Below are 24,782 nucleotides of genomic sequence, written 5' to 3'. Positions count from 1 at the left end.
TTTGAGATACAGGATTAGAATGAACTTTGCTAACATGAATAATCATGTAAACTACAAAATATTGGCTTATAGTGCATTTCATTAACTGGTAAATGTACGTGGTCGTAACGTACACATGTTGGCTCGAAACCGCGCCACTTGACTCAATGACAGACCTTATGATCTGTACCATACTTACAAACGGAGTCAACATCACAAGAAAGCAAATAAGGTTGATGTGTCCCATATATGACACCTGTTATTTTTATTTAAACATATATAAAACATTCAAAACTACATAATACATGATACGAAACTGTACATTGTACCCCATGTCACCGGTCCGAGATATTTAGGCTCTGAATTTTCAATACAACAATTAAGTTCTTAAAAGTGACCATACCTCTTAAAATTTCATTTTATTTAATCTGCACAAATTTTGATACTATACTGTAGTTTATCTAATGTCACCATTTCGCATAACATGGCTACAAAAATCAATTTACATTTTGTATTTTTGAATTTATGCACAATACAACTAGCTAAAACATGATCCATGTATTTAGACTCTGAATTCGGTTTTACAATATAACAATAAAGCCAAGACTAAAAGCGATTGAATTACACAATGCCACACCCCACATCACTTTAAAACAACAAAAATATTAGAAACTTACATTCGATATTTGAAAGAAAATTGTCATACAACACGTGACTCAGTTAGCCATCTGTATCCGTTAAGATCCAATTTCAAATTTTGATGTATGTTATTGTCATTATCATTTATCATTTGTTTATATATTAGAGAATACATAGTACTGTCATTGTCATTTATTATTTAATTTATCTAAAAATATTACATAACACATAACATATGGTACCGTTATTGTCAATTATTATGTATGGTACTGGCGTTGTCATTTATCATTTAGTTTATGTAAAAATATTACAGAATACATAGCATATTGTACTGTCATTGTCATTTATCCTTTATTTATGTAAAAATATTATAGAATACATTACATAACATATTGTACTGTCATTGTCATTTATTATTTTGTTTATATACAGCCATTACAGACACTATATAACACATGGTATTGTTATTGTCATTATATTAAAAATATAAAAATACATATTTAACACGTTTTGATATAAGGTATTTGAATAAAACATAAAACAATATCACAGAAAGCTTAAGAATTACTGTAAACAACTCGGTTTGTCTATATATATCGTCCAACCATAAAGACCAGCACCATTACCACTAAACTGGTCAACATCGAGAAACTTGTACCTGAAAAGAAAACAAAGAAAATTGTATAAGAGAAAGAGAGAGGGAGAGAGAGAGAGAGAGAGATAGGACACAAACTAGGCCATTTCGGGACGAAAATATGGATCAATTATTCCAATAATTCGCTTGCGCGGAACCGGAGGACCCGGAGAAATCCCACGAGGTTGGACAAGCGACCCTACTGGGTAATCGAAGCCCCGCCAGTTGACTCAATGACAGATCTTATGATACAACGCGCACGCGCTAACCATTCGGCCATCCACGCGCCCCCGCTTTCCCCAAAGAATTGTATAAAGTATAAAACATAATCGAGGCTATTGTATTGACAAGCACATCACGTTCTGTCAATTTAACAAACTAAGATGCTTTGTCAAACTGCGAAATGTAATTCAAACATAAAGATACAAGTAAGCCAATTTAGAGTTGTTTTAATTGGCTCTTCAGTGCTAGCCTTTTTACAAATATCTAAAATGATTACACGGTTCATGCTATTAATTCTAGCAAATGGGGTGGACCTAGAATTTTTGGAAAAAGAGGAAGATGGAGGAGGTGTACAACTATGTGAAGGGATGTGTTCTGAGGTCTATATTATAGTTGTGGACTAGAAGGAAGGTCGAGGCACATATAGTCCTTATGAGAACATATTGCTAGACAATGTCTAGTAATTGACTATTTTAATCTAATATGGTCTTATTTTGCAACTTCAAACTATGATGTTCTCTGTCATGATGGTAAGAAATATAAGACATAGTACTTGGCCTAATTACGAAAGATAAAATGGTGGATATCTTTATTGCAATGGTGGATATCGTTATTGCAATGGTGGATATATTTATTGCAATGGTGGATATACCTTTATTGCAATGGTGGATATCTTAATTGCAATGGTGGATATCTTTATTGCAATGGTGGATATTAATGGTGGATATCTTTATTGCAATGAAATACAAAATGTATCAGTGTTACAGTATTGATTAAATAATTAAACCTTTCAAAAACGTACCTGGTGTATGAAGGTTGGAGCTTCCACTGTTACTGTTGTTGGTAGATTCAGTGGTCGTATTCACAATAGGAGGATTTGCTGGATCCACCGGATTAGGTGAGGTTTTGGGGCTTTGCTGTTGAGAAGTGGTGGTGTTTTCTGCTCGACCTGTTGGATAGATAGAGAATTTAAGTATGTTGTTTAACCAAGTTAGATTCATGGACAAAACTATTGTATGTGTGTGTGACATTCTAATTTACCAACGCCATAATTACGAGATGTTTTGTAATATGATATTGTACGGATCTAACAACATATAATTGATTTTATGTCCTTAAAGAATTCAATTTGATTTCCCAGATTGGATTCAATTATATAATAATAACATGGACCGCGCAAGGCTACGTACATATGTTTTAGTGATATTTCCTTGCACAGACAGGAACGACACACATTGTAGTTAATTGTAGTTAGATGTTTACTTACTCGTCCAATTGTAATTAGAGGTATAAGGAGTAAACGGGGTAACTGTAGTATTGTTTGTATGTGTTGCGTTACCAGAACAAAGCACAGAGAAGGTGTTAGAGTCACCAAAGCATTTCGAGAATGAAGAATTATCTTTGTCTGATCCATACTGTAGTGGCGACATCAGACACGCTTCTAGAATAGGTTTGTCATTACACACAAAAGATGCTCCCCACCATTTAGTACCTAAAATAGTAAATTAAGATAATTAAAACCAGATGTCCACCATTAAGAAATTGAAACCGGCTACCTATCATACAGTATCTAAACAATAAAATAGTATGATTAAAAATAGCTACCCACCATACAGTACCTTAAATTGTCAATTAACATAATTGAAAATAGATACCCGACGTTCAGTACCCAAAATGGTAAATTAACATAATTAAATCCCGCTCCCACTATTTAGTAACCAAAATGGTAAATTAACATTATTAAAACCATTTAATAAGTAAATCAACTTGATTACAATTAGCTACAACCTAACAACAATTAACACCGCTTATACAGTTACGTTTTTATAAATTTCAAATCATAAAGATATGAAACTGAATGAATATAAAGCAAAATGATATTATGCCCCCCACCCCCCAAATGGAATTTCATAACATATGTGTGTGAATGATATATATTGTGAGTATGGCACACTTGGTTTGTATCAAATTAATTTCCAAACTGGCAACAATGTAGTATAATCATTACCTGATGGCAGGCTTGGGGAAGGATATTTATAACCGGATACATAACCAAGAGTTTTGCAAACTGTATTAGCATCATCGTTATCAATATAATCAAAATCACAGACATAACCAGTCGTATTGTTTCTTGTCCACAACAACCTTCCATAGTTACCGTTTTCTAGTCGTAATTCGCCGGCTAAAATAAAAGATAAAATAGGTATATAAATATTATTTCAATAAACATTTGCTGTCATTATGATTTAAAACACAAATTTATATGGTAAACAATCACTGGGTTTATTTCACACTACGTTTCAACAAGTTCCTCTTGTCGTTCTCAAGTAAGTAATGACAGTATAATAGCAAGAAATCAAATTATATACAAGGTAACAAAAACAATAACTAATATGAAACCATCAAAGGGCTAAAAAAGTACAATAATAACATTACCAAATAAACATAGAGGATATTGATTAAACAATTAATTAAAAATTACTATGTGAATCCATCACAGGGCTGACAAACAGAGTCGTAATAACAATATGAACATCAAAGATATTGATTAAGGATTAATTAATTAAGATTTGAATCCATCCAAGGGGTCATAAACAGAGCAGTCATAACATTACAAAATGGACATGAAGGTTATTAATTAAGGATTAATTAAGATATCATAACTCCTTGGGAGAAATAATCCCTTGTCTCTATTTAGTTCAGGTTTAAATCTATTGATTTGGATGGCTTCTTGTAGTTTTCTGGATAAACCCAGTGATTGTTTTCCATATACATTTGTGTTTTATATCATATGTTCAGTTACCAAGTTCCTTGGCGTAATCTTTGACCGAAGGCTGACCTGGAAACCGCACATCGACGAGACTGTAGATAGATGCACCAAAATTCTAAACTTAATGAGGAAAATAACGGGCAGCACTTGGGGGGCCAACAGAGTCACACTAATGATGGCGTATCGTGCTCTCATACGATCTGTATTAAACTACGGCTCTCTGGCCTTCATGAACTGTGCGCCATTACTCTTAAGGAAGCTTTTCACCATCCAATACAAAGCTCTGTGTATTGCGACTGGCGTAGGGCAAGGGACTGGGAGAGAGGCACTACTGCAGGAAGTCGGGGAGTTGCCCCTATCCCTAAGAAGAAAAGAACTAGCGACAAGGTACTGGGCTAAGATCTCGCAACTGGGCGAAAGATCCCCAACCTTTGTCAGTCTAAAAAATACAAGATATGTGAGAGATCCTAGAAAGAAAAGCTTCGGCCAGGGTATCAGGGAAACAATCAAGGAACTGCGACTGGGGGAGTTCGTGATAAATGAACACGACCCCCCAGTGATCGCCCCTTGGACGCTCCCTATACCGCCGGTTAATCTAGATCTAATACAGAAAACCGACAAGAAAAACAACCCCACTGCTGCACGTGCTTTCTCTCTAGAACACCTGGAAGACAACTGGCCGTCTGATGACTGGGACCATGTGTACACGGATGGCTCACGCAATCCTGAAAGGGGCACCAGCTCGTTTGGAATATACCTGCCAAACGGGGAACAGGGAATAAGCAGGAAACTACCCAATAACTGTTCGGTGTACACTGCAGAGCTTGTGGCCATTCGTGACGCTATATCATGGATTTCCCATCAAAAGACTAGTAAGTTCGTCATTCCAAGCGACTCTCTGAGCAGTCTGATTTCAATCCAAAATGACAACTCGGACTCAAGACCAGAAGTCATTTTGGAAATCAGGCAGCTGTACCAGAGGATTTTAGAGAAGGGAAGCAAAGTAGAACTCGTGTGGATTCCATCACATGTCAACATTAGAGGAAACGAGGAGGCAGATCGACTCGCCAATGAAGGTCTCAAGGACACAGCACCACTCCGCACCATAGACTACAGCACCACGGAAATCTACAGTATGGTCAAAAGACACGTCAATTCAATCTGTGAATTAAATCTCGTTGAACTTGACACATACAGATTCCGGCTGGATGACAAGATCTACACAAAGACAACACTCAATCACCCTAGAAGAGATATTTGTAGACTTATATCGAAGCTAAGGGTGAAAGAGCGGCTGCGAGACTACAAACACCAAGTCATCATCTGTGAGTGCGGAGAAGAATGTACCGCCAACCATGTCCTGGTAGACTACGAGGAGGAGAGAAGGGAACTAGTGAGAACAATGGAGACCAACAACATACCATTAAACACTAAGAACCTACTCTTCCCGAGACCAGATCTGAAACTGCAAATCTTCGAACAAATCCACGCCCTAATGGACACAGTTGGACTAAGTAGAATAGTGAAGTAAGAGGGGGTCACGGTTAGACGGGCCCGGCATCTAAACACTAAACTACATAGGGGATTTATACCAAACTGGCAGGATAGTGGAATATGGGGGAGTCACGATCAGACGGACTCGGCATCTAAACACTATTCCACCAAAAACAGACACCAAACCTGGGGTAGTGGAGTAAGGGGAGGTCACGATAAGACGGGCCTGGCACCTAAACACAAACCCCACAAAGATGACATCTACCAAACTAGCAGGATAGTGGAGTAAGGGGGAGTTACGGTCAGACGAACTTTGCACCTAAACACTATTCCGCAAATAAAACTGATACCAAACCCAGAGAGTGGGACAGTGGAGTAAGGGGAGGCCACGATAAGACGGGCCTGGCACCTAAACACTAACCCCAAACGATGACATCTACCAATCCAGAAGCAGACGAGATCATCTACCAAACGATATGTTTTGTATTAAATAAAGGGAAGAACTAAGGCCAAATGGAAAGATTGCAAAATCATATTCTAATAAACAGGAATCAGCTTCGGCTCTGCTATGTCTTTTCTGCGATATCACTTATGTGGAAGCAGACGTTAAACACCAAGAACGATCGAACGATATGTTCAGTTACTAAATGTCGTATAAGGATGTCATTATGATTGTCATTTAGTAAGTCTGCCATGGTCCTTTGAACATTGCAAATAATATGACTTCACAGCAAACCAGACAGAGGGGCGTACTCGTAATGCCACGGGAATGGATAATTCGACAGTTCCCGTTTCTGTCCCACTATATGTTACGGCTAACTACCATTACGTCCAATTTCAAGGGCACGCGTTTTATATTTGGTTTGTTCTAATATTGAGACTATGGCCACTGTTGGCCAGCCCCTCTTTATATATGGCCCCTCTAAGTACTAGTATGGGATGTTCTGATTGTTACATTTTATGTCGTCTAAACTATGAGAAATAAAAAAAGAACGAAACGAAAATTATATCGGTACTCTGACACTATTTTGTCTTCATTGTATATTTTTAAATGTTTTAATTTGAACCAACCTGTTGACGGATTATTACAATATACACCCGCATTATTATAATAATTAGAAGATTCGTTTCCGGCAGATGATTTATAAGGACAGTCAAAAATGCTCGCTTCACTGCCAATACATTCAACTTCATACATCCACCTGAAACAAAATAATGATATTTCTTGATATTTCACAGGGTTATTAGTGAAACGTTCCTTAATCTTGAAATATAAGATTGTTTAGATGACTTTAAATGGAAAAGTTCGTAAGCATTGTATTACCTGGCACTTTCTGTGTACATATATGAGTAATGAGATTTTCCTGTCTCAAAACCATTCTCTCTACAAATCACCTGAGCATCAATATCGTCCCATTTATAACTGTTAATGGTACCCCACATACCATTTTTACTCACTTGAACAAGACCATCTGCAGATATTTTAGTCAACCCATCTAAACAAACAGAAAACGGAACATATCAACACTCTATCAACATGGTATTACATATACTGTAATTAATACATCCTAAGGTGTATTTAAAGAGCATAGGCCAAAGGGAGATGGATAGAATGATAGAGATCTTCTGAAATAACCCCAAAAGGCAAAAAAAGGTAGAAGGTGTTCTTATAAGAGTATACAAGACCTGGGCGATGTTCAACAACCGTTAGTACTATGGCATGATTTAAGAAGCTCCAGCTATATTGAGTAGAATAAGATAATCCCATGGCACCTGGGCGATGTTCAACAACAGTTAGGACTATAGCATGATTTAAGAAGCTGCAGCTATATTGATTAAAATAAGATAATCCCATGGCAAAAATGTTACTGGAAAGCTTTCAATACATCAATAATGTCAGTCCAGCAATTTTGTTATAAGTTCCACTGTTCCAGACAAGCATTATTTTTTTTTAGAAATATCGGTTATATCTGAAAACAAAAACCTATTAGCTCTTTATTGTAGAAATATTAGAAATGGTCCGTAGTACATAAAACGCGTTAAGCCATCAGTAAATATCAATATTACCCACCTTTCACCAAAGGTTGGCCGTCATCACAAGCAACAGCTGCCGCTCCTCCATTACAAATGGTATTACTGTTATATACTGATGTACATTGTTTCATAGAAGTGGCACCAACAGAACATTGTAGATTGGAGAATCTGACATAATATCCGATATTATATACTGATGATGGTAATATTAATCTAGCATTATTAAATCCTAAATCTTTACATACAGCATTAGCTGAGTTAATGTTAAACCCATCAGAACAGAAAGCATAGAAGTAGCGATTTTCTCTTTTTAACAGAACACCACTGCTATTCTTATACTTGGTATGTAGTCTCACTGAAAGATAAAATCAGGACATCGTATGAGATACAACCGTTTCACTAATTGTAAACGTCAATGTATAGAAAAAAACCAATTTATTTTACATATACCAAGTTTTATATATTTTATTTTCGATTGATGGGATTATTTAAAGTAACAGCATTCTTAAAAGGCACACTATAAATCGAGCGAAATATCGTGATGTTAATACATGAATACTCACATGTTCCATAACAGAAGACAGAGAGTGTATTGTACATACAATAACTACTACTACTATTCATTGATACGTAGTTCCAGTCATTATCTTTGCTACATAGTTGTAAGGCTGGCTCAGAATTATAACAAGAAAGATAACTCTTCCACCAATTGTTGTCGCTAGAAATAGCTTGCTGAATAGGATAATTATCTCCATCAGCGAAACCAAGATCTTTACAAACAGTTTTAGCTTCGTTATCATCGAAACCTCCGTCATCACAGATATAACCTGTTTTACCATCTCTAGTGACTTGTACAATACCATAATTAGACCCAGTTCCTACCAGTGAATACTGTACACCTGGTTTGTTTTAAAAATAAAATGCAATTTAGAAATTATGCACGGGAACAGACAAATCGATAAACTTAAATATACACCCATGTTTATAAGAATATAACTATACTTACTGTTTGTATCATTATAACAATAAGCCATCGCTGAATATCTGCAGGTGGAATTGTCATCGTCGCTATTTCTTAACTGACAGTCCTTTAGTTTGGTTTCGGATCCGGAACAATCGGTTCCATAGATCCATACCGGTCTCGAATTACCTTCATAGTCATATTTTTCATATGCTTTACCATACATATGACCTGCTTCCTTACAGACAACGCTAGCATCTTGATCACCCCACTCTAAGCCACATACCGTACCCCAAATACCATGATACAAAACTAAAACTTGTCCTTGTGAATCTACTATGGCATCACCATCGTTACCTGTAATTAAATCCAAATCTAAATATATGCAAGTGTTGAGTAGAAAGTAACGGAAATACGTTTAATATTAACAATATTTTTCTTGTAAACTATACATTTGGTCATAAATCATTCTTATCAGAGAACAAATATTACAACGAGATTTCAATCGTATAATCTAAGAGCTGGGGCAGCTGTTTTATGTTAAGGTAGTACACCAAACTTCCGTGGTCGCTTCAGCCATGGCCAGCACACCAACAGAAATAAGTGTGGGGCTTGCAAATGGCAGATAACTTCCCTTTTTTTGTAGAAAAGTGAAATCTTAACTACTGGTTGCGGCCCAGATTTGTCAATGTTCATTATGAATGTGACTATTTCGGGTTAATAAATTCTAGTAACGACCGCATAAAAATTCATTGATACTACTTACCTGATATTGGTGCAGCGTTGTCGTCAATACACGCTACACTGGCATATGAGTTATTACTAGGACATACAGAACTTTGTACTGGACAATCCGATAATCTACTCTCTGTTCCTGTACAAGAATACGATATGTTTGAAGGTATACTGTAAGTATGATAACTGCTGCCGGGTAGTAGTCGTCCACCTGATGGGAATCCAAGCTGTTTACAAACCACATTAGCTGTATTGGCATTAAACTGAGCAGCACATAACGATCGGTAATTATTATCACCATCAAAGACTAGCACCGCACCACTTGAATTAGCATACTTTGTACTTAGACGAACTGAAGGAGAAATAAACATTTAAAATAAAATGGTAGTTTTGGAAATTAAAATATATAGAATGAGCACGTGATGGAAATGTGTTGGAGAGACTGTTTTGTAGGGGTTTAATCTCTAGGGGTTGTATAACGAATCAAACTAACAAAATCCCTGGACGCAATACTAGGTGTACACACATCCTCGGCAATATTGCATCACCGTTTCAGTTCCGTTGAATATCAGTATGTCTTTCTTGTTATGGGTTATTTTGGTTCAACAAAATATATAACAATGACCGACCTTGTATAAAACTGTTATTGTTATTATGAACAAAGGCATAGGGTCAATTTAATGTTGACCTTGTTTGTAAATGGATATGTTGTGACATTGCTATTGTCAGTTATGTTGATTGGTTTGAGAATAAACATGTTGCTGATTTGTAAACAAATTTATTATTTTTATTATGAGCACAATCATCAGGGTGAGCCCAATGTTGACCTTGTTTGTAAATGAATATGTTGTGGCATTGCCTTGACCATTTTGATTTGGAAATGAATCTATGGTTCATCTGGGAATAAACGTGATGCTGATTTGTAAATAAAAGTATGTTTGATTTTAAAATGAAACTGTACATTGTAACGTTCAAGAGTTGCTTCGTTGAATTTACTCATCATTACTTGGTTGTCAATGGTTTAGTATTGGTGGCAATAGTAATGCAGATGCTATGACAAAAGACTTATTATCTAAAACTTACCTTCACCGTAGCAGAATACAGATGCTGGTTGAGAGTAGGAACATTCCGAGTACGTAGAACCGTCCTGGTATGTCCAGCCATTGTTTTCACATGCATCCAGTATTCTCATCCCGTATTCGCACGAAAATGAATTCCTCCAGTACGTTCCAGTAATATTATTTAAGTTATTACTATAGTAGGGTTCTCCATATTTATAACCCATGGTTTGACAAATAATATTAGCTTTATCACCATAAATCCCATTCAAATCGCATAGCAACGCCCATTTATTTTGCGTGAAGACTTCAACTCTGCCCATGTTTGGTTTTGAAGCTCCAGTCAGCCTGTACTGTGCTACTGCAATACAGAAAATATACGCTGGTTTTCAATTCTATGTGAAAACATACATACTTAAAGATACATTATTGGAGATAAGATAAAGAGCTGGCAGTTCTCACTATAATAGTTAAAACTAAATCATGTAAAGGCAATTTGCTGACAATTTCAGTCAGATTGAATCACTATGAATCGAGCATTAAGCGATTAAAATTTCGGCCAAGCCTAGGTCATCATTAAAGTCTGTACGATAAAAAACAGTCTCGATCATCCATTTCATGATTAAATTATGAACGGAAATCGAGCAGCAAATGGGATCATAATCCAGTAAATATCGCAGGCTAGCGATGCCATTGAGAGTTGATTATGGTCTGGATAAGTTAATTAATAACTAATTAATAATTTAGATAACATTTCAGGCCTAATGAAAGACCTGCAATAGACAGAATTAGTTCTTGCATAATGTATGTTTATGATTTGGTTTTTAATATACAAAAATAAGTTTACAAAAGCGTCTTCCGTGCCTGTAAATATATATTCCTATGAAGTTTTGAACAAATCCTTTGACAACTGTCCTACATTGCATTGCGTATTATTCACTGGAAATAATCAACCAAGCAGTTTGTTACGTAAATTGTTCATACGATGTATGAAAGGTTCGACAGACAAACATCATGATTGATGCTTGTTAAGCGGTGATTAAAACAAGTGATAACAGTATCGTCAAAGTGGTTAACTGGTACTCGCATGGGATTAAGTATGTTATCCATGTAAATTTGTTTGATATCCTAAAATATTAATATCAGAATATCTAACTCTGAAGAAATCATTCAGCTACAAGTACCTAATTATTGAGGAGTGATAATACTATATACTTACATTCTGCTTGGTTATAACAAAACGCAGCAGCACGACCTGAATATCGACAGGTGCCATTTTCGGAGTCCTGCATATCATGGGGACAATCCATGAAACTTGCTTCTGAACCAGTACACCGTACATTGTAGAACCACAGTGGTCTATAATCATCACGATAAATGCGTAATGCCATGCCCGTTTCATAACCAAAGTCTTTACAGAATACCAACGCATCAACGTCATCCCATCCTTCACTACACACTCCGCCCCACATACCATTTTGTTTGACGGACACAATACGACTTCTTTCCCATGCTGTGTTATTAGTGGATGCTGTAAATAATTAAATATAAATGAATTATATTGGTTTAATATGATCATTGCCTTTCGATAAAATTTGACACACTCAAATTAGGTCAATATTTGTTAAATTAGTTTTTTTTTATTATTTTGTTTACTAGGACGACAATTTGCCTTCATACAAAATTTTAAAGATTTGTTAAGGCATGTGTATTCCTCTGGAACCTGTAATAAATTAGTAAAGACGCAGAATTTCGTAATTTATTTTCGGAACAAAATTTTAATCATATAGAGCTTGTACCACCACAAATTGAAATACCATAGTCCAATTAAATAATTTATAAGAAATCTAAATCCCTTACACCATTTTATGACATTTGTTAAATGCTAAAAAGTGGTTGTTCATGTTGCAGTGACGTCAAGAATAAATACTAGAATTACTAATCATATAGCGAATTATTTGATTAAGAAGAAATGAGAATAACTAATTATTATTAATCATGCAGATGAGAACTAGAACTCCATAAATTCGATAACTTACCTACAGGAACTGAGTAGGATGGTGAAGTGTAAAAATATGATGGGGTTGTCGTTGGAATTGGCAATGCTGTTGTTGTATGAGGGACACATGACACAGAAATAAAGTTAGTGGATGAACAGTTCATTCTAGATTCATCGATAGTGTACGAACATTCGTTGAAAGATCTTTCATGACCAAGACAGCGTACAGCCATTACCGAAGGATGCCAGTTAGAAGTAACAATAGAGTTGTCGTAAGAGTTGTTGGGAAGAACCTGACCCATCCCTGATACAAATCCCATTTCACCACAAACAACTTGGGCAGCTTTATCATCAAAGCCATCGTTACATACAGCTATCCACTTTTGATTATGGCGAACCAAAACGGCTCCGGTTGTGTTCAGATACTTGGTGTGAAGCCGGACTGGAAATAAAATATTACGATATGCTTACTCGTTTTAAACCGTTATTATCATTAATATAAACAAACTCGACATATATGTTTTGAACGTGGATTTGATTAAACGTAAAGTTTAAATTTTTGAAAGTGCTGAATTATGACCGATTTTGTTTTCAATAGTTCACGATTTTACCAAAACAATAATAACCAGACCTACGCATGCTACACCCACTTACTATAATACAGCCTGTGTTATTTCTAATCGTCGCCTGTCCAACCTCGTGGGTTTTCTCCGGGTCCTCCGGTTTCCTCCCACTGCTAAAGACCCCTACGTGCAAGCGAATTATTGAAATAAAATTAAACCATATGTTAGTCCCGAAATGACCTAGTTTGTGTCGAGTGGACGTTAAACCCCATTTCTCTCTCTCTCTCTCTTGTTATTTCTAATCAAGTTAACACGTGCGAACGACTTCAATCTATGGTTTCTTTTGATATGAATCCTCGTGGATTAAACATGGTGATTCAATATATAAATCATGTTTTTGTCATGTTGAGAATTTAATATCGCTTTAGCTGTTTGATGTTATTCTATGATGTGACTTGTGGATACGTATTCATTCTTAACAGCAATTTTACAAAATTCGATTAAAAATACACAAATTAAACACTACCTTGACCATAACAAAACATTGAAGGAATGTGATATCTACAGGTATTTCCATCAAAAGGTCCCTGGTAATTGTATTTCTGCCAATCTGTTCGTAGACAAGCATCGATTGAAGGTTCATTACTGTAGCAATCAATGCCAGTCTCCCAAAATACAGTTCCATAACCTGGTTCGAGTACAGGCATGTTTAATCTTTCTCCTTCAGTAAATCCAAATTGGCGACACATTATATTAGATTCTGTGTAATCAAAACTATAGTTGGGACTGCAAACGAAGCCCGTTGCATTTTCTCGGGTAACCATCAACCGCCCATACCGGATCCCATCCCCATGAACAAGACTGTATTGGTTAGCTAAATAAAAATACATTGCATTATATTAGTCCATACAACATATAACATATTATCTCTCAACTATATCGTATTGTGTTTTACGGCTTTTCGTAAGCTCTAATTGGGTTTTCTGTATAACTATTTACAAACTATGGAATACTATTTGATTATACAATATCAATTTTATCTAAGGGGTTTACACCTACCATCAATACCATTGGAACAATAAGCCCCAGCATCAAAGGTATAATAACAATACCCAGTAACAACTTCTTTATTGCACTCATCTAAAGACGTCTCAGATCCACTACAATTCATATTTTTATAAAATCTTGGTTTATAATTGTCCAGTTGTATTTGTAATGCTGAACCTTTATCATATCCCAGTTGCTTACAGGCAACCTCGGCATCCTTATCATCCCAGTCATCATAACAGATAGTACCCCACGTACCATACTGCTTTATTAATATTCTGTTCTGTTGACCGAATTTGATAGATCCGTCAGGCACTGAAAGAATACAATGACATAGTGGCCATTAATAGTCTGTACAATGGGATCTCCAGGTGCTGCTCAGGCGAAAGACCTTCTAGTAAACGAATCAAATATAATATAGTTATTATTACAATTCTTACTCTTCTTTCCTTTTTACCAAGGGCAAAGTTTGTCGAAATTGGGGCGATTCTTGTCATTAACTAGTAAAAACTCACGTGAACTATCTGGATCATTTGGATCAAAACAAGACAGGACGACTTTTTCTGAGCAGGAATTGACCTGGTTTTCCGAATACTGGTATGTACATTGATCAAATGATTTCTCCGTTCCTGTGCAGGAAACGTTGCTAATGCGGATTCCATACGGTGAACCATTGTAGTAGCTATCCCTTCCAAGCTGACCACCCTGGAAACCCAAACTGTTACAAACCACATTTATAGCATTTTGATCAAATCCGTCAGCACATACTCCTCGATATTGTTCAGCATGATATATTCCAAGAACGCCACTGGAGTTTCTGAATGGAGTGTGAAGCCGTGCTGGAAAAAGAAACAAAAACGGTTCTGATTTAGTACATTTAATCGATGGGTTATAGTTGTGGTCGGACCTCACATATTTTATAGTATAATTGCAGTATGTTTTTAATTACCTTTAATTAATGTTTAATGTTTTAATGTATGAATTAAACTTCCTTACATTGTGGTAGTTAACTATAATTTATTGGTTCAATTGATTTTAAACCAATAGTTAGTAAATCTGAATTTTTCTTACCGATTCCATAACAGAACACGACAGGGACCTTGTAATTGCACGTTGTTTGACCATTATTTGTTTCTTTAATCCAAGGTCCAGTTGTACAGGCATCAACAAAATCTACTCGATTTTGACAGTTTACATTATTTGACCAGAACGGTGCACCATATGGAAACTGGTGGGTTTCGATTTCTTTGTACTCCTGTCCGGTTTTAAAGCCTAGATTTCTACAGACCAGATTGCTTTCTTCATAGTTGAAATATCCACTTGTGTCACATAAGTAGCGAGTTTCGCCCTCTATTGTTATTTGAACTTTTCCGGCATTGGTAGAATTTCCATCGATGAGAGAAAAACTTGGAGCTGAAAATCAACACTTGACTGATTATATATTCCACTTAAATTGTGTATGGAGTGGCGTAGTGGGGATTGTAGCAGCAAAAAGGCCAAGAATTGGTAAGGGAGGAGCAGCTACCGCAGGTAGCGAGAAAATAAAAGCCAGGCGATTATGCCTTGAGGGGACTGGGGAGAGTTTTAAGCCTGTAGCTGTCCATTTACACTTCTGTCCCTAGCTATCACCTGAGGCATCCTTTTGGGATCTAGAAGGTGATACAGCGGTTTTGAGTGCACTTTGTTCTAAGAATTGTGTAAAACCAATTTCCCGCTGATAACTCATATTTGGCTCCTTGGGCATTGTATAGCCTCTCGCGGAACTAAATATTATACCCCTAGCTATCTGTAGGAGAACCCTTTTTCAAGTTTTGGATTCAATTTTGTTGTCAAAAATTAGCAATTAAACATCCAGATGTGTATAGTATTTCAAAACATATAAACGCCGAGACCCCTTAGTAAGCCGCCCGCTACAGAACGTAACTTGAAGAAAACCTCCCTTGTTTTAACCTATGCTAATTGTTGGCAAAACTCTAATCAATAGCCACTTTGTTTATTTTACACATCATCTGCGATCTTCGACAACTAGGTAACTTTGGGATCACTTTGATATGTGGCAGTAGCGTTTACAGAGTCTTTTTTCCCTTTAGATCTATATAGCGAAAAACTTACCAGATGAGCTAGCATTATAGCAGTAGGCGCCCGAATCAAAGGTGTAATAACAATACCCAGTAACTATTTCCTTACTGCACTCATCTAAAGACGTCGCAGATCCATTACAATTCATATTTTTATAAAATCTTGGTTTATAATTATCCAGTTGGATCTTTAGTGATGAGCCTTTGTCATATCCCAGTTGTTTACAAGCTAATTCAGCGTTGACATCATTCCAACCATCATAACAAATGGTACCCCACATACCATACTGCTTTATTAATACCCTGTCCATGTTATCTAATTTTATTGATCCATCGGGTACTGTTAAAATACAATAAACGGAGTAAGCGTTACAGTACTACTAAAAACAATAACAGGTTTCAGAGTTGACGGTTGGGCTGTTTTTTAAAATGTTTCCTGCTTCAAACAAGAATGTTTAGAGTAAACGTGTGAAACCATTAAATGTCTATTAGACCTCATTTCTTTTGTTTTTGGAATTTGTATCAGATTTCAAGATGTTATGGCAATTAAGAAAGGGTTTTAATGTCTACACATTTGCCTGGGATTATCTTTTACGTCACTAGCTTCCACGCGTATCGGGAGACGGGTTGTAGGAACGTTATGGGACAATTATATTATTTCGAGGTTTAATGATAAAAAGTAGGCATATCATGCATCTAACCTCTACACCTATCAGGATTACCTTACTATTCACAATCACTTAACAAATGTAATTAATTCAAAGATTTTCATTTGCTATAACTACTGTATTGTTCCGAAGGTAAGCAATACTTCAGCTGTTGTTAAATTACACAATTGAAATGTTTCGGGTCGATATATATGTAGTAAAAACTCACGTGAACTATCGGGGTCATTTGGGTCTAAACAAGACAGGACGACTTTTTCTGAGCAGGAATTTATCTGGTTTTCAGAATACTGGTAGGTACATTGATCAAATGATTTCTCTGTTCCTGTGCAGGAAACGTTGCTAATGCGGATTCCATACGGTGAACCATTGTAGTAGCTATCCCTACCAAGCTGACCACCCTGGAAACCCAAACTGTTACAAACCACATTTATAGCATTTTGATCAAATCCGTCAGCACATACTCCTCGATATTGTTCAGCATGATATATTCCAAGAACGCCACTAGAGTTTCTATAGGGAGTGTGAAGCCGAGCTGAAAAGTAAATTATGGCTATTTAAGTAAATTATGGCTATTTAACATGAAGAAATTTTCAAAAAGTCCTTTAAGGACACGAACAATGAACTTTTAGTCCCTGGAAAATTTACGTAATCTAGCCAAAAATGATTTCGTACTGATATACTTTCAAAGATTTTATTAATTACATCATTTATGTATACTGTTATTTTACCTGTTCCATAACAGAAGGCTGAGGGTGTATTGTATACACATTGGTCTGAGGAGGAAACGGGTCCAGTGCGACTTTCCCAAGTTGAACGGATACACGCCGAGTAGCTGGGCTCCGAACCTCCACAATTGAATGTATTCTTCCACCACGCGGTAACTGCAGTGATTTGAAGTTCATCAGAATATGGGTAGTCTCGCCCACTACGGTATCCCATACCTCTACATAAAACATCTCCAGAAGAATAAGAAAAATATCCATCAAGGCACAAATATCTCTCATATCCATCCTTGGTCACCAGGACTCGTCCATAGTTACCGTGCTCCAGTGAAAATATAACTTCTAAAACAGAATGAAGACACGGCATTTGATAAAAATATTCAGCGAAATAGATGGGAGATGAATTTATAAAAGCCAATAACTATATATTGTACTTAACCTGATTAAAACACAGGTCCTATGTCGTTTTGTTTTTTTTATAGTTCAAAATTTCGTTGTTTTACTTGTCTTTAAATATACTACACTAGGAACTGGAAGAATTGTTATATATATAACCTGCATTTTGGTTGATTTGAGGAATTACGGCGAGTTCTTGGCGTGGGGTGCATGGAACTGGGGGTACCCAAGTAGAAACAACAACACTGATTGGTTAATCGATGTATGGCGTCATAGGGTGAAAAGCCACTCGGATGACCCCGACACGACCTTCCATTACAACCGGTCAGATCTTCGTGTAATGTAGGTCATCGAAAGTATAAAAAAACGAAACGAAATATAGATCTGTTCTTTTATAATATGTAAGTATTTATCTAATAAATATTATTGGAAAAAAATGGATGGGTCAAGGACAAATTATTGTCGATTTGTTTTTTTCTAAAGACGCATTGTTGATTGTGGCAATCTATAAGGATCTAGCATAGTCGATACTTACCGTTAATCAATTCAGAATCGAAGAAGATTATTGTCCAGTAGACATAATCATTTATAACCAGGGAGTTGTTCAGTAGTGCAGAACGAAATGTCTCACAAGGAACAATGACTAGTGGGACGTTAAACCCCATTCTATTTTCATTTATAACCAATTACTGTTTATACGCGACATTTGGACCGGGATGTTTGTCGTTATCAGGTAAATAATATATAGATATATATTATGGTTTTGTTCATTTACAGAGTATGAAGATTCATATTTAAACCAAGGTGACCGAAGTTACACATAAAGATAATTACCACTGGACTGATTATAACAATAAGCAAAAGCTGAATTGTAGGTACTGCTATAAGGTCTGCATGTAGAACCATTATCGCCAACAACAGAATAACTGCAGTCTTCTAATCTAGCTTCAGATCCTTGACAGTCAAATCCAGTTGCTAGAGTTGGTATATTTGAATCCCCCGAACTATTGTACGCAGCACTGTTTGACCAGCCGAGTCCTTGACACAGCACCTCTGCATCTCTATCATCCCAGTCTGTAGCACAGATTCTACCTTCAACGCCATTCATTTTAACCTTCACGGACCCATCTGAATCTACCCTGACACTGTTTGCTGTGGATGAATAATTAGATATATTAACACGCATGTAAATGCAGAAGCATCCTTTTGATTTCGGTTAGCGGTCAAGCGGTCTAACGCGTGCGCATTCGATTATGAAGTTTGTCATTGAGTCAAGTGGTGTGGTTCGATCCCTGGCTCGCATGTACGGGACAATGAGTAAGGTTACCTGCCCATCATCGGTGGAAACGAAATATTAAAATATCTCTCTTTTTCTGCCATGGTCCTTTGAACATTGCAAATAATATGACTTCACAGCAAACCAGACAGAGGGGCGTACTCGTAATGCCACGGGAATGGATAATTCGACAGTTTCCGTTTCTGTCCCACTATATGTTACGGCTAACTACCATTACGTCCAATTTCAAGGGCACGCGTTTTATATTTGGTTTGTTCTAATGTTGAGACTATGGCCACTGTTGGCCAGCCCCTCTTTATATTTGGCCCCTCTAAGTACTAGTATGGGATGTTCTGATTGTTACATTTTATGTCGTCTAAACTATGAGAAATAAAAAAAGAACGAAACGAAAATTATATCGGTACTCTGACACTATTTTGTCTTCATTGTATATTTTTAAATGTTTTAATTTGAACCAACCTGTTGACGTATTATTACAATATACGCCCGCATTATTATAATAATTAGAAGATTCGTTTCCGGCAGATGATTTATAAGGACAGTCAAAAATGCTCGCTTCACTGCCAATACATTCAACTTCATACATCCACCTGAAACAAAATAATGATATTTCTTGATATTTCACAGGGTTATTAGTGAAACGTTCCTTAATCTTGAAATATAAGATTGTTTAGATGACTTTAAATGGAAAAGTTCGTAAGCATTGTATTACCTGGCACTTTCTGTGTACATATATGAGTAATGAGATGTTCCTGTCTCAAAACCATTCTCTCTACAAATCACCTGAGCATCAATATCGTCCCATTTATAACTGTTAATGGTACCCCACATACCATTTTTACTCACTTGAACAAGACCATTTGCAGATATTTTAGTCAACCCATCTAAACAAACAGAAAACGGAACATATCAACACTCTATCAACATGGTATTACATATACTGTAATTAATACATCCTAAGGTGTATTTAAAGAGCATAGGCCAAAGGGAGATGGATAGAATGATAGAGATCTTCTGAAATAACCCCAAATGGCAAAAAAAGGTAGAAGGTGTTCTTATAAGAGTATACAGGACCTGGGCGATGTCCAACAACCGTTAGGACTATGGCATGATTTAAGAAGCTCCAGCTATATTGAGTAGAATAAGATAATCCCATGGCACCTGGGCGATGTTCAACAACAGTTAGGACTATAGCATGATTTAAGAAGCTGCAGCTATATTGATTAAAATAAGATAATCCCATGGCAAAAATGTTACTGGAAAGCTTTCAATACATCAATAATGTCAGTCCAGCAATTTTGTTATAAGTTCCACTGTTCCAGACAAGCATTATTTTTTTTTTAGAAATATCGGTTATATCTGAAAACAAAAACCTATTAGCTCTTTATTCTAGAAATATTAGAAATGGTCCGTAGTACATAAAACGCGTTAAGCCATCAGTAAATATCAATATTACCCACCTTTCACCAAAGGTTGGCCGTCATCACAAGCAACAGCTGCCGCTCCTCCATTACAAATGGTATTACTATTATATACTGATGTACATTGTTTCATAGAAGTGGCACCAACAGAACATTGTAGATTGGAGAATCTGACAGAATATCCGATATTATATACTGATGATGGTAATATTAATCTAGCATTATTAAATCCTAAATCTTTACATACAGCATTAGCTGAGTTCATGTTAAACCCATCAGAACAGAAAGCATAGTAGTTACGATTTTCTCTTTTTAACAGAACACCACTGCTATTCTTATACTTGGTATGTAGTCTCACTGAAAGATAAAATCAGGACATCGTATGAGATACAACCGTTTCACTAATTGTAAACGTCAATGTATAGAAAAAAAAACCAATTTATTTTACATATACCAAGTTTTATATATTTTATTTTCGATTGATGGGATTATTTAAAGTAACAGCATTCTTAAAAGGCACACTATAAATCGAGCGAAATATCGTGATGTTAATACATGAATACTCACATGTTCCATAACAGAAGACAGAGAGTGTATTGTACATACAATAACTACTACTACTATTCATTGATACGTAGTTCCAGTCATTATCTTTGCTACATAGTTGTAAGGCTGGCTCAGAATTATAACAAGAAAGATAACTCTTCCACCAATTGTTGTCGCTAGAAATAGCTTGCTGAATAGGATAATTATCTCCATCAGCGAAACCAAGATCTTTACAAACAGTTTTAGCTTCGTTATCATAGAAACCTCCGTCATCACAGATATAGCCTGTTTTACCAGCTCTAGTGACTTGTACAATACCATAATTAGACCCAGTTCCTACCAGTGAATACTGTACACCTGGTTTGTTTTAAAAATAAAATGCAATTTAGAAATTATGCACGGGAACAGACAAATCGATAAACTTAAATATACACGCATGTTTATAAGAATATAACTATACTTACTGTTTGTATCATTATAACAATAAGCCATCGCTGATCCGGAATATCTGCAGGTGGAATTGGCATCGTCGCTATTTCTTAATTGACAGTCCTTTAGTTTGGTTTCGGATCCGGAACAATCGGTTCCATAGATCCACACTGGTCTCGAATTAACTCCATAGTCATATTTTTCATATGCTTTACCATACATATGTCCTGCTTCCTTACAGACAACGCTAGCATCTTGATCACCCCAATCTAAGCTACATACAGTGCCCCAAATACCATGATACAAAACTAAAACTTGTCCTTGTGAATCTACTATGGAATCACCATCGTTACCTGTAATTAAATCCAAATCCAAATATATGCAAGTGTTGAGTAGACAGTAATAGGAATACGTTTAACATTAACTTTGTTTTTTTTTCTGTAAACTATACATCTTTTCATAAATCATCCTGATCAGAGAACACATATTTCAACGAGATTTCAATCCTATTATCTAGGAGCTGTAACAGCTGTTTTTCTATCAAATTACAAGCCATAGCTGAATATCTATAAGTGGAAGGTGGAATGAGTAGCTTAATTAACTTGCAAGAAAAACATCTTGATAAACGAAGCATAAACTCGTCTTATCACCCATTTAAATCACGTGTATACATATACGTCAAGTGACCTCTTAGTACTCCGAACTCCCGGGGTCGCTGCAACCATGGTCAGCACACCCAATAGAAAAAATTGCGTGGCTTTCCTAATGGCAGGTAACTCCCTTTTTTTAGAAAAGTGAAATCTTAACTACTGGTAATAACCGCATCAAAATTCAGTGATACTACATACCTGATACTGGTGTAGCGTTGTCGTCAATACATGCTACACTGGCATATGAGTTATTACTAGGACATACAGAACTTTGTACCGAACAATCCGATAATCTACTCTCTGCTCCTGTACAAGAATATGATATGTTTGAAGGAATACCGTAAGCGAGATAGCTGCTGCCGGGTAGTAGTCGTCCACCTGATGGGAATCCAAGCTGTTTACAAACCACATTAGCTGTATTGGCATTAAACTGAGCAGCACATAATGATCGGTAATTATTATCACCATCAAAGACTAGCACCGCACCACTTGAATTAGCATACTTTGTACTTAGACGAACTGAAGTAGAGATAAACAATTGGGATTAAATAATTGGGAACAAATTAGATGACAAATTCAAAATCATATTGTGGTGTTGCAAATGTATAGTAGTAATTAATTTTTCATAATTCAATTGGTTCCAACAGTATCTGAAACTTACCTTCACTGTAGCAGAATACAGATGCTGGTTGGGAGTAGGAACATTCTGAATAAGAAGAAGCGAGCTGGTATGTCCAGTCACTGTTTTTACACGCATCCAACAATCTCATGCCGTACTCGCACGATGAAAATGAATTCTTCCAGTAATTTCCAGTCATATTATTAAGATCTTCAGCATAGTAAGTTTCACCAGATTTATACCCCATAGATTTACAAACGATATTAGCTTTTCCACCATGAAAACCATAGGTATCACACAGCAAAGCCCATTTATTTTGAGTGAAGACCTCAACTCTGCCCATGTTTGGTTTGGAAGCTCCAGTCAGCCTATATTGTGCTACTGCAATACAGAAATATATACATTTGTTTAATTATTTTTTTTTGAAAACACACATACGTGTTAAAGATAATTCAAACTCAACAAAACATATTACGAAATGTTCACTAAACATTTGCCAATTAGAAGGGCAACTGAGTTACCGTCTTCGTAACTCTAACCAAATTTATTGTAGAACAGACATATTCGAACACTGACATGGTAGAAGTGAAAATTAAAATAATAAGTTTACGTTTAAAACTTTTACAATACTCATCGCGAACAAGGACAGGCAAATACAATACAATACTTACAATCACTTGTGTTATAACAAAATGCTCCTGCTTCTGGTCCATAAGAACACGAACCATTATAGCTTTTCGTATCATACGGACAATCCAGCAAACTTGATTCGGAGCCAGAACATCTCACATTGTAACGCCATCGTACTTTTTGATCATAGAGATAAAGCGATAACGCCATACCAGCCTCACAGCCCAATTCCTTACAAAACACTGTAGCATCAACGTCGTCCCATCCTTCAAAGCAGATACCTCCCCACATTCCATTTTGTTTAACTGTTACTCGACGATTTTTCATCCAAGCTATGTTATTTGTACTAGCTGAAAGATAATACGTGTATATATATTTTAAAAACACATTCGTGATCATTTGCTGACCCTGAAGTTGGAAGAGAACTTTATTTGGAGACATTTAACTGACAAATTTTAGTCTTTTCCGCGGGAGGTACTAATGATAATAAATTAATAGTAAATCTACTTACCCAATATATCACTGACGTTAGAGTTGCTGTTATTTGAATAATATGGTGGTTTGGTAGTGTAATAATTTGCTGGGTTGGTAGTGTTATAATACATTTTGTCGGTAGTTGTAGCATAATCTCCACATTCCACGGCTGCATAGTTTCGGTATGAACAGGTTTCGTTAGTGTACGAACAGTTAAGTAACGATGATTCTCCACCATTGCAATTAAATCTATATGCTCCAATTTGATAACTGAGATATGAATAGGTGGAAGCAGGAATTAAGCGACTGATACCAGAATATCCCATTTCTCTACAAGCTACATCACCTTCAGTTAAATCAAATCCATCCGCACAGACAGCTAATTCTCCATTATAATCTGACTGTACCAAGATGACACCAGTTCCATTACCAAATGGAAGATGGAGTTTCACTAAATGATAAATGATTAAAGTTATTGCAAGATATATCCTAAAAAAAATAAGAATAATATATTGTTTGGAAAGATTGAACTGAAACTATCTTATATCATGGAAACATTTATAAATATGAAATGTGTAACAAACGAAAACAAAACCATGCGCATTATTTTAACAATTTGGTAAAGTTATTCTACAGTGATTATACCTTTTCCATAACAGTAAACCGACATCATATGATAGTCTTCGTTACAACTGGATAACATATAATTACTCTGTT

The 24,782-nt window shown here is 36.2% G+C and overlaps 1 protein-coding gene across 1 annotated transcript; it reads right to left on the bottom strand.

Annotated features, from left to right (window-relative positions):
* Window positions 1-207: 207 nt before the first annotated feature.
* Window positions 208-24,782, bottom strand: LOC126818053 (deleted in malignant brain tumors 1 protein). The gene is made up of 31 exons (XM_056100343.1): window positions 24,711-24,782; window positions 24,103-24,516; window positions 23,633-23,941; window positions 23,004-23,342; window positions 22,541-22,861; window positions 21,728-22,045; window positions 21,285-21,620; window positions 20,757-21,074; window positions 20,009-20,180; window positions 19,756-19,886; window positions 18,834-19,151; window positions 17,610-17,945; window positions 17,090-17,413; window positions 16,248-16,553; window positions 15,207-15,548; window positions 14,651-14,974; window positions 14,148-14,450; window positions 13,615-13,962; window positions 12,566-12,967; window positions 11,746-12,057; window positions 10,552-10,887; window positions 9,500-9,820; window positions 8,779-9,090; window positions 8,336-8,671; window positions 7,810-8,127; window positions 7,063-7,234; window positions 6,810-6,940; window positions 3,483-3,656; window positions 2,742-2,966; window positions 2,277-2,423; window positions 208-1,276 (listed from the first exon to the last, which is right to left on the bottom strand). The coding sequence occupies exons 1-31, from the start codon at window positions 24,766-24,768 to the stop codon at window positions 1,206-1,208; spliced, it is 8,574 nt and encodes a 2,857-aa protein (XP_055956318.1). The 5' UTR covers window positions 24,769-24,782; the 3' UTR covers window positions 208-1,205.

The sequence above is a fragment of the Patella vulgata genome, chromosome 4, assembly GCF_932274485.2.
Source record: "Patella vulgata chromosome 4, xgPatVulg1.2, whole genome shotgun sequence".
Taxonomy (NCBI): Eukaryota; Metazoa; Mollusca; class Gastropoda; family Patellidae; genus Patella; species Patella vulgata.
This window is presented reverse-complemented; position numbering and strand designations above follow the sequence as displayed.